The sequence below is a fragment of the Lathamus discolor genome, chromosome W (assembly GCF_037157495.1).
Source record: "Lathamus discolor isolate bLatDis1 chromosome W, bLatDis1.hap1, whole genome shotgun sequence".
Classification (NCBI taxonomy): Eukaryota; Metazoa; Chordata; class Aves; order Psittaciformes; family Psittacidae; genus Lathamus; species Lathamus discolor.
Genome location: NC_088908.1, coordinates 33,035,600 through 33,047,630, shown reverse-complemented (window position 1 = coordinate 33,047,630; position 12,031 = coordinate 33,035,600). Strand labels below are relative to the sequence as shown.

Here is a 12,031-nt window from a genome sequence, read left to right as displayed (position 1 = left end):
AGAGCTCATAAGGCTAGTCTCATAGATTCTTTTAACAATTCTGGACCTAACTGGACTTGAGCCTCCTTAGTGGAGAACTGTCCAATTCCCATCAGGTGTTGTAATTGCACCCCAATCAGGGGATCTCCCTGGCCCCGTTGAACTGCAACCACCTTTTGACAGGCTTCCTGCCAATACATGTTCCATAGCAACAACTGCGAAGGGGTGAGGATTAATTTCACAATACTTTTAATATCCTCGATTAACAGCAAATCTGTTCCCCAAATATATGACAACATTTGCCTAGTGGGTTCAGACTGAATGCCTGTAGAAGAAACCGTTTGCCTTAACTGAGATAGCAATTTCCAGTTTAATGGAGACATTTCAGCATTTACTGCCTGACCTTGAGGGTTGAACTGGTACTTAACAGGAAAGGCAAGAATCTTTTCCTGCAACGCCTGCAAACAATCAAAATCATTGTTTGACAGAGCCTATCTCTGAATAGATTTCCAATCTATCACCTGGATTCCCATTTGTCTAGCTGTGCTCTGCAACTTTACCCTTTCCTTACAACGACCTTCTTGAGACTTAACCCTTTCCTTACAACGACCTTCCTGCTCCCCTTTTTTCTTTACATGATCTTTACGGTCTTTATCAGTCGAACAAGACGGCTGTGCAGCTAAAAATACTCCACTATTCTGATAGTGAGCAGCTTCCTCCTCCAGGTTCTCCTCCTCCGATGGGGTTAACCCCTCTTCCGAGGATTCTGCCGGGGGTGCGGATGGGTCTATCTTTATATCAAGGTTGACTGTCGATGTTATGGGTGGATCAGAAACATAATCCTTGCCAACCTGATAGTGAGTCAGACCGGCTGGAGGAGCTGGAGAAGAAAGGGCTGAAAGTTTCTCCTGAGCTGCAGCCGCGACCTTCTGCTCAGCTGCATACTTATGTAGGCAATTAATAACTGTCCTCCAGTCTTTAGCATATTTTTTCGCTTGCTTATTATCATCAATCACTTTATTCCAAAGCTCGTCCCCAAACTTCCTCCATTCGGGTAGATCAAATACATCGTTAGGATCTCGGAAACAACCTAACTCTCTTGCGTATTCTAACAGAGCCTTTAACCCCTTAGTTAAGTCCAATTCCTTACCCACTCCCCGCTTCTCTAAGAAGCACTTAAATAAATCATATGCTGCCTCTCTATCCATTACAATTCAACACATAAGGCGTTGGCACCACTGCAGCTTACCAGGAGGCAGACGAAATATGGGCAGCGAGACAAGGAGAATCTTGCTCAGGCTCTCGGAACCGACGCTGCAGGCAGCGAACCGTTCTTAGCCCTCCGAAAGCTGCTTTCTTCGGAGCTTCCCCAATCCCTGCTGTCAACCCAGCCTTTAAAGGTAACTGGGTCCCTGTTCCAATCGGTCCGCTCCCCTCCTATTCCAGCTGTCTTCTTCACTCAGTCAAGCAACAGCAAGAGGGTCCCTGTTCGGGCACCAATTTGTCGCAGCAGGGAGGAATTAAGACACGACCACTGTGATCCATAAGCGTGATTTGTTTATTGGGTTTCTACCTCCGGTTAATATAGCAACAGTAATACATGAATATGCAAATACTAGGCGCTTGATTGGTTCTGGCATAAGTAAGGCATTGTGTAAGTTCATTATTTTTGCAGATAAACTGTGTACTTTTATATCCTCTATTTTTATGTGCTTATCTTGTTTATTAGTTAGTGTCCTTGTCTGTAATTGGCCAGAGCATGGCGCTTCCCTCCAGATGTCCCTCAGTTCCTCATTATCTGGCGCCAGTAAGTCTGCACCATTCTCTAAACAAATGTTCTATTTCAGCTCGTTGATGGGAACGTGACCTTTCTCTGTTAGCCACGTCTCCACAAAGTACCAGCCTTTGCACAGGTGCAAGGAGTTGGACAGCTGGGCACTCCCTGGCCATACCAAGAACTCTAGTTGCCTGGCAAAGGTAGGGAGTAGCACACACAGATCTGGATGGTTAGGTTCAGGAAGTCACACTGGATTGATATGATGCTGGAAATAGCTTCTGAGCCAAAAATAGAAATATACAAAAAAGTGTACATTTCCAAGGGGAGCTTAGAGCAGGCTGGAGGAACCACTCCAGCACAGTGGTGTTGAACAAGGTAGATATGACCCCTTGGAAGTTCTCCATCGGTCCCCTAACTTTATTCTGGATAGCTTTGCCATGCAAGCAGTACTAAAATCCTGCTTACTGCCTGTCATTCTCCATCCCTTCAGTGTTGCCTGAGACCACTTGCCAGAACACAGCACAGAGAAGACTGTTCAACAGCTGGGCTCAGTTTCTTGACTTGGTTTGAATGGAGGAATTTTCAAGGAGTGTTAGCATAAGAATAAACACATAACCACCGGGATGGTTATATGAGGTGCTTTATTGCAGCGCTGGGAAACCAGGGGCGCTCGCCCAAATCTGGCTTCGACCTCGTCACATCGCGTTCGCAATTTATACGCTAAAATTTGGTTACTAATACATATTCAACACGGATTGCATCATTAACTAATACATATGTATCAAGGATTGCCACATCAGTCTATTACGACACCAGCCTCTTCTGCGCTTGCGCAGCCTCCTCTGGTGGTCGCATTGATGAAGTAAGGAGTCTTCCTCAGATGAAGTAAGAAGTCTTCCTCGCTCTGTCCTTCTTCACCTTTCTGTTCTTTGGATATATCCCAACCATTGTGTGGACGCCAGCATTGTCTTGTTCTCACTTGACTACCCTGGTGTGTCCATTAATTTCTACTTCGACAGACTTTCACAATACTTTTTAAATCCACCCGTATGCCCTTTACCGTATGTAATTATGTTAGCTCTTACCACCTAGCCTACCATTGTTAACATTGGTTACTGAATAACTCTGGTACAAACTACAAACTGTACTGGAAAATTACAGTATTTCCAAACCCACACTACTGATTTATAAATTTTCAAATATAATCATTTCTAATGTTTAGTTATCGTAAAATTTTGCCTTTTTCTCTAACATTTCCCCCCTTTGAAAATACTTCACTTAACTTAAGTAAGTATTTTCATTCTCTTAGGTAGCTGTTTCCTGATAAGTCAGTGGAGGTGTAGGGTATTTCAGATGTTTCCTAGTTACTGCCTCTATGATTCGATGGGTCCATGCCCTGTTTTGGGCTATTTCCTTTCGAATACAAAGATACATCAAATATAGCATTAAAAATACAATCAGTATCACTATTATAGTTTGTACGAGGGAATGGACCCATCCTGTGAGGTGAAGGCCTAGATCATCAAAAAGTGCTCCGATCCAATTTTGTTCAATATATTCTTTTTCTTTTTCCGTTTCTTTTTCAATGTTGTACAGCTGGGAAATGTCGTATTCTATATCTGTGGTCACATTAGAAATGTGAATACAGCAGTGATCCACTCTGTCCTTTAAATATCCACAAACGCCATGTTCCTTAAGTAATAACATGTCTAATGCCATTCTGTTCTGCAAGGTCATTTTGGTTGTTGCCTGCAATTGTAAATTTAAATCTCTGAATTCTTTTTTTGTTATTCTGGCTAACCTTTTTGTTTGACTAAACAGGTTGTCAATCATTTCTCTGTTTCGATATGCTGCCACTGGGGCAAGTAGAGATTCAAAAGCCCATCCTATCTTAACTCCTGTTGAGGGCTCCTGCCAAATGTCTTCATCATTATTGTCGTTATTATCTATATCTCTTCTTGTTCGAATTTGTAAGATTTCTAATTTGCCTTTGAATGGTGACTTTTTCCAAATTGGACAAAGAGTCGGTAATCCTAAAGTAATTTCTTTAGCTGGACCTTCCATGGATAGGTGGGTAGTCCAGGTTCCGTCACTTGCTGCCCAAACGAAATGTCCCATACTATGCACTGTTGAATATTTACAATCTATATTGTCAACGGAGACTTGTATTACTTTTCCTCCAATTTTCAGTCCTCGGCACGCGCATCCTGCCTTTAAAGCAATCTTGATTGGAGGTATTGTAATTTTCTCAGGGTCAGTGTCACAATCTAAGGTTCTGGTACAATTCCACCAAGGAACATTTTTGATTATATTTTGACTAACCCTATTTATGGACAGTAAGTTACTGATGTTTATATTTTCTGTTACATTTTGTTTTCCTGTCCATCTAAGACACCAAGAGATGTTCCCAATATATTGGAATTTCTGTAAAATGCTCATTGATCAAATTGTATTCCAGTCTTGTTTTGAACTATTTGTTTTTCCACATTCCCACACCCTTTTTTGCCTATTTATCTTGATTTCTTTCTTATAAATGCATTTTCCCCATTCATCTCTTACAGAGGTAAATTGAGCATTTTGGTATCTCTCACAAACTGATCTTAGTACTAAAACTGCAGGATCTCCAAAAACACCTTCTTCTCGATATTCTGTCATTGTCATGTTTTCCGTTACCTCCTTTTCCTGACAAGTGATTGCTCTGTTAATTTCTGAAAGTGAGAATGTTATTATTCCCCATTCAGTTGGTTCTCCTGCCGCTTTGGGTATTGGTAAACAAGCTGTTATTCTACTTGTGTTTTTCATCTTTGCAAAATCTTCAATCAGTCCTATCATTAAATTTTCCTCAGGATTTCGATGATACAATTGGATTATTTGTGTTGAATTTACTGATCTTTTAGTCCTTTTTCTTGTAACCTTAGTTTCGTTATGGCTAATTGTATATCCAGTCCTATAGGACCAATTATCTTTTTCCCAACTACCCTTGTTGGTGTTGGTCCTATTGGAGTGGTTTTTGTGAACTTGCAAGTCAGAATGGCATCTTGTTTTAGGTCGTTTTAAAACATCTTTCTGAGGGATTGCTAGGATAAAAACAGCTGTCAGCTCTGTTAACGACCATATGAAAATCAAAGTTTTATAATAGAACCCAGGCATCTTATTTACATTCCAGTTTTAGTTTTGTAGGGCCTAGTACCTGTGTTTCCCAGATTTTTGAAACTTTCTTTATTCGTGTATAATGTATCCAAGAATCTATTCCTTTTACCTTCACTGCTGTGAATGTGGTTAGCAATACTTGATATGGTCCGTCCCACCGTTCTTTTAATGGTTCTTCATTCCAGTTCCGGATGTATACTTGGTCTCCTGGTTGGATATCATGTGCTGGATTTTCCAGAGATAGTGGCCTATTCCACACCAGAGTGCTTCGCAGTCGAGTTAAGGTTCTACCGAGAGATAGCACATAATTATAAACATCCTGATTCCCTTTAATATGGGTATTAGGGTTGGGTTCCGGTGCCTCATATGGTTTTCCATAGAGGATTTCATAGGGGCTTACTGACATTTTACTTCTGGGGTTTATTCTAATTCGTAGCAGAGCTATAGGCAATGCTTGTGGCCATTTTATTTTGGCTTCCTGACATATTTTACTGATTTGTCTTTTTATTGTTTGGTTCATCTTTTCTACCTGTCCACTAGATTGGGGCCTCCAAGGAGTGTGTAAGTTCCATGATATTCCTAATAGTTTACTAACTTCTTGTACTGCGTTGGCAATAAAATGTGGACCCCTATCTGATGATATTCCTAAAGGAACTCCAAACCGTGGAATGATTTCTCTAAGTAACCATTTCACCACTTCTTTTGCTTGATTGGTGCGACAGGGAAAGGCTTCTGGCCATCCAGAAAAAGTGTTAACCCCTACTAGCAGATATTTGTACTCTTGTACTTTTGGTAGTTCTGCAAAATCAACCTGTCAATAATCTCCTGGTTCCACTTCTATCCTAATTCTTTCCATCTTAATTTGTCTTTTTACTACTGGATTATTTTTCAAACAAATTTCACATTTTGATCCCACTGCTTTTGCCATCGTTAACATCTGTGTGGAAATTATTCCTAGCCTTAAATAAGTTACCAATACTTCTGCACCCCAATGACATTTTTGGTGTTCAGTTTGTAGGATTTTTCGCATTATTGCTGGTGGTACTATTATTTGTCCAGTTGTTGTATACCACCCTTCAGAATTCTTTTGAGCCTCCAATAGTCCTGCCAGCTTTTCATCTTCTTTTGAATAATTAGGATCTTGTGAAAGATAGGTATGGAGTGGGCTTACCTTGAGAGGTATCAGGGCCATCATGTTCCATACCTTTCGGGCAACTTGTCGAGCTGTCCAATCTGCCAGTGTATTTTTTTCGGATATCTTCGAAGTTCCTCCTTGGTGTGCTTTACAATGCATACTGGCTATCTGTTTGGGTTTTTGTACAGCAATTATCAGTTTCAAAATTTCTTCTTGATATTTTATATTAGTCCCTTGTGAAGACAACAGTCCTCGTTCTTTTTACAATGTTCCGTGTATATGTATTATACCAAACGCATACTTTGAATCAGTTCATACATTCACCTTTTATCGTCGCTCAGTTCCAACGTTCTTGTAAGAGCTATCAGCTCTGCCCGTTGAGCTGACGTCCCAGGAGGTAATGTTTTTGCCTCAATTACCTTTTGTTGCATTGTTACAGCATATCCTGCGTACCGTGTTCTGTTCTCCACAAAGCTGCTTCCATCTGTGAAAAGTTCCCAGTCTGGTTGGTCAAGAGGTACCTCTTTTAAGTCTGTTCTGGTTGCATATATATATGCTCGATGACCTCTGTACAGTTATGTTCAAGAGTTCCTTCCTCTAGGTCAGTTCCTAGAAAAGCTGCTGGATTTAACAAATTAGTAGTCTTTAGATTCACATCATCTTGTTCTGTTAAGATTGCTTGATATTTCATCATTCGGCTAGGGGATAACCAATACCCCCCTTTTGTTCCAAGACAGTTTTTACCATATGTGTTACAAACACTTCAATATGTTTTCCCAGAGTCAGTTTTCTGGCCTCCTGTATTAGTACAATAGTTGCCGCTACCGTTCTTAAACATGAAGGCCATCCCGCACTTACCGGATCTAGTTGTTTTGAAAAATATCCTACTGGTCTTTTCCAGCTTCCAATTTTCTGGGTTAATACTCCCAACGTCAATCTCTGCCTCTCATGGACAAATAACTGAAAGTCTTTTGTCAAATCTGGGAGTCCCAATGCTGGTGATTTTATTAACGTCTTCTTCAGTTTTTAAAGGCCTCTTTCTGCGGTTTGTCCCAAACAAAAGCATGTGATTTTTTTTTTTTGGGGGCTTCATACAGGGGTTTAGCAATAAGTCCGTAATTCATTATCCACAACGTGCACCATCCTGCCATGCCCAAAAATGTTCTTAACTCATGTAAATTCCATGGTTCTGGAATGGCACAAATTGTCTCTATGCAGTTTTTATTCCTAGCTGGTTCAGGATTTCAATAGTCACTTTTATGCATAATGATTTCTGTTCTGCCACAATAAAGATACCATCTACATATTGCAATCGGAGATATTGTGATCTCGGTACCTGTACCTTTCCTTGAGTAGTCCATGTCTCCAGTTCCTTAGCCAATTGATTCCCAAAAAGGGTTGGATTGTTTTTGAATCCTTGTGGTAGTTTGGTTCACGTTAGTTCTGTTTTTCGTCCACTCTGTGGATTCTTCCCATTCAAATGCAGTTTCCTGCTATTTTTATTAAGAGGAATGCAGAAAAAGGCATCTTTTAAATCAGTCACTGTAAACCATTTATATTTTTCCTTCACAGATGTTAACAGTGTATAAGGATTTGCTACTACTGGGGGGGATATCTTTTGTTATTTTATTTATTGCCCTCAGATCCTGTACTAAACTATATTCACTGTTTCGTTTTCTTACTGGAAAAATTAGTGTGTTATATTCTGATTCACATTCTTCCAAAATTCAATATTTCAAAAATTTCTCAATTGTTTTTATAATCCCAAACTTTGCCTCTAGCTTCGGAGGATATTGTTTAACTCTTACTGGCCTAACCCCATCTTTTAATTCCACTGTTACTGGTTGAGCTGCTTTTGATTTTCCCGGGATTTCTGTCTCCCAAACTGTTGGTATCACAGCCTCTTTTACCTCTTTTGGAATTTGAGCAATGGGTTTTTTTTTTAAGAACCAAAATCTGTCCTGCTTTTGATTCGGGGATTTGCATTATTAATTCACCATCTTCAAAATGATCATTGCATCCAATTTGGCCAATAAGTCCTGTCCTAAAGGGGGAATGGGGCGTTCAGGTACATATAGAAATTCGTGTGTTAATTCCTTCCCTCCAAATCGCAGATCTAGGGGCTGCAAGAATGGCCGTATTTCCTCCTTCCCTGTGGCTCTCACAATTGTCATAGTTCTTTCCCCTAACCCCCCGTGTAAATCATTTAAAACTGAATATGTAGCCCCTGTGTCTATTAAAAATTTTACTTCCTCCTCTCCTAGTTGGATCTTTACAAGGGGTTCTTTATTTTCTGCTTGGCTTAGTCAGCTTTGATTAACAAAATCCCCCAACAACATTGTTTTAGCCATGTCGGATCCTGCAAAAGGATTTCTTGTTGACATGAACTGCCCCCCTTTTGATGGACATTCATTTTTCCAATGTCCTTCCTGCTTGCAAAGGGCACATTGATTATATCACATTCTGTCTACATTCATTCTCCTTTTTTTTTCTTTTCTTTTTTTTTTTTTTTTTTTTTTTTTAATTACAAAATCCTCTTACTCCCCCCTTTCTTCATTTAATGCCGGTGGGGCTGATGGGGCAACTGTCAAATCCAAGCTTTCAATATCTTTCTGATGTTGTAAATTATTCTTTAAGGCAAGACACCCTATACCTCTTTTCTTAGTAACATATCCCTTACATTGTTCATTAATATTTACCTTAACAACCATTATTCCATAGGATTTCTGCCATTCATCTTTTCTTTTTTTTTTTTTTTCAATTTTCCTTTTTTTTTTTTTTTTCTGAAGGGAGGGAAAGGGAGTGGGGAAAGGAGAGGGGTAAAGGAGGAGGGGTAGGTGGGTGGGAGGAAGGCGGCAGCAGGGCTTTCCAGCTCGCTCCTGCCTCCCTTGAAACTCGTCCCATTTTCCTTCCCTTTTGCAATACAACATCAACTGCAAGATAGTATTATACTGTAAAGTTCCATTCTCAGGCCATTTTTCCTGGTCTTCTAATTCATATTGCATTCACCGTACATTACAGTAATCAATTAGTTTACTCTTTTGCATGCTCTGCCCAAACCGACCCTCCTTGCAGTGACTTAAAAAACAACCTAATGGAGACGACTTAGGGACCAATGGCATTTTGTAAATACAAAGAGATCTCCAAAACACGCACACACACTTACCACTACGTTACAGGAATTATACATACAGATGCTGATCCCGCAGCACAAATACCAATACCATAACCACGTTTGCCGAACCTGCAGAGCTTTCGCTACTGTCTAACGGATGGCGCCTAGGCTTTTACCCCGAGAGCTCTCTAGCCCCAACCAAGCACAGCTTTCACCGCGTCTAACAGGCAGGCTTTACTACTAGCCCAGCCAAACGCAGCTTTTCGCTGCGTATAACAGGCAGGCTTTTACCAGACCTTACCAAAGGTCAATACACCATACTTTTACTAGAAATCGGTTCTGTAACTTAAATAAAGCACCTTTCTTACCGTGTCAGAGGTCCGTCGTGAGCAGCAGAGGTCGGTCGCGGTCGATGGCTCCCCGAGAATTTCTCGGTGCCGGCTGGAGCGGGATCGAAATGCGATCCGCCTCAGCAATGCCCGCGAGGTCCCATCTGGGTCGCCAAAATGTTAGCGTAAGAATAAACACATAACCACCGGGATGGTTATATGAGGTGCTTTATTGCAGCGCTGGGAAACCAGGGGCGCTCGCCCAAATCTGGCTTCGACCTCGTCACATCGCGTTCGCAATTTATACGCTAAAATTTGGTTACTAATACATATTCAACACGGATTGCATCATTAACTAATACATATGTATCAAGGATTGCCACATCAGTCTATTACGACACCAGCCTCTTCTGCGCTTGCGCAGCCTCCTCTGGTGGTCGCATTGATGAAGTAAGGAGTCTTCCTCAGATGAAGTAAGAAGTCTTCCTCGCTCTGTCCTTCTTCACCTTTCTGTTCTTTGGATATATCCCAACCATTGTGTGGACGCCAGCATTGTCTTGTTCTCACTTGACTACCCTGGTGTGTCCATTAATTTCTACTTCGACAGACTTTCACAATACTTTTTAAATCCACCCGTATGCCCTTTACCGTATGTAATTATGTTAGCTCTTACCACCTAGCCTACCATTGTTAACATTGGTTACTGAATAACTCTGGTACAAACTACAAACTGTACTGGAAAATTACAGTATTTCCAAACCCACACTACTGATTTATAAATTTTCAAATATAATAATTTCTAATGTTTAGTTATCGTAAAATTTTGCCTTTTTCTCTAACAGGAGCACCCTATTAATTACAGGAAACCCATAGCACTGTCCTTTTTTCCCATTAACACAGTTTCTTTCAGTTTTCAACTAAATTCTTTCAACAACTGGGCTACAGATAAACTAACAATTTAATTAGGCTTCTGAAAATGGAAAGAATTAACTATGCAGTCAAGCGTGCAATTTCATCTTGAAACTGATCATAAAATATTTGTGTGCTTTCATTCTCTGATGCATTAAAAATCTGTCCTCAGTTTATATATAGGAAAGTATTAAGGACTAAACAGAGAATCCTGATTTTTAACATAAAAATTTATCTTTATAGAGGCTACTTTGCAGCATGGAACACCATTCAGGAAATGAGAGGAAAATCAAAAGGAGTGCACTGAAACATTCCATACCTCAGTGATATAAATACATATATTGTGCATGTGGAATCAAAGGTTTGAGAAAACTATGAGATTCCTAATGGATGCATGTAGGGTAATGTACTGTGGGTTCCCCATTCACTGGAAATTAAGATACAATCCAAGATTAACTTTCCTATCCATGTCTAAGAAAAGTCATGATGATGCCTGAATGACTTGGCTCTATTTCTGACTGTATAAAGCGATCACCTTTCTTATCTGATTCAAAATAAAAGCACAAAATATAAGTTGATTGAAAAATGTGCTATTATGACTTATTTATTCTGATATATTTTAAATCACTGTTGATTGCCCCAGACAATATTGCATTTGCATGACAGAATATTATGCTAAAATTGCTGAAGTATGCAGAAAGAAATTTCAGATGCTTCTTAGTGTCGTGGTTTAAACCGATCCACACAGCTCGTTCACTAACTCCCCCCCCTTTTTCTCCCTCTTTCTTCCCCCCTCCCCACCCCACTCCCGGAGGAATGGGGAGGAAAATTGAGAGAATGTAACTCCCACAGGTTGAGATAAGAACAGCCCAGTAACTAAGGTATAACACAAATCACCACTGCTACCACCAATTATAATTATGATAAGAGAAAATAACAAGAGAAGCGAATACAATACCACCGCCGAACGAGTTCGACCCCCCCTGAAGAGAGCCCGTGCCCTTCCGGGTAACTCCCAGTTATCTCCCTGGGCATGACGTACTGTGGTATGGAATACCTCTTTGGCTAGCTTGGGTCAGGTGTCACAGAATCACAGAATCCCAAGGGTTGGAAGGGACCTCAAAAGATCATCTAGTCCAACCCCCCCACAAGAGCAGGGTAACCTACAGTACATCACACAGGAACTTGTCCAGGCGGGCCTTGAATATCTCCAGTGTAGGAGACTCCACAACCCCCCTGGGCAACCTGTTCCAGTGCTCTATCACTCTTACAGTAAAGAAGTTCTTCCTGATGTTAACGTGGAACTTCCTATGCTCAAGTTTACACCCATTGCCCCTTGTCTTATCACTGGATATCACTGAAAAAAGCCTAGCTCCATCATCCTGACACCTACCCTTTACATATTTGTAAACATTGATGAGGTCACCCCTCAGTCTCCTCTTCTCCAAGCTAAAGAGACCCAGCTCCCTCAGCCTCTCCTCATAAGGGAGATGCTCCACTCCCTTAATCATCTTTGTGGCTCTGTGCTGGACTCCTTCAAGCAATTCCCTGTCCTTCTTGAACAGAGGGGCCTAGAACTGGACGCAATATTCCAGATGCGGCCTCACCAAGGCTGAGTAGGGGGGGAAGAGAACCTC

General features: G+C 40.8%; 1 protein-coding gene across 16 annotated transcripts in view; it reads right to left on the bottom strand.

Annotated features, from left to right (window-relative positions):
• The window catches only part of LOC136004410 (SET-binding protein-like), a 347,514-nt gene that overhangs the window by 33,380 nt on the left and 302,103 nt on the right, over nucleotides 1-12,031 (bottom strand). Inside the window, exon 8 of one of the 16 annotated variants that reach the window (XM_065660881.1) lies at nucleotides 2,381-5,193. The exons of the other annotated variants lie outside the window; for them this stretch is intronic. Coding sequence (XP_065516953.1) covers nucleotides 5,186-5,193 — 8 coding nt within the window. The 3' untranslated portion in view covers nucleotides 2,381-5,185. Of the gene's footprint in view, nucleotides 1-2,380; nucleotides 5,194-12,031 lie in introns of those variants that run through there. 16 annotated transcript variants of the gene reach the window in all.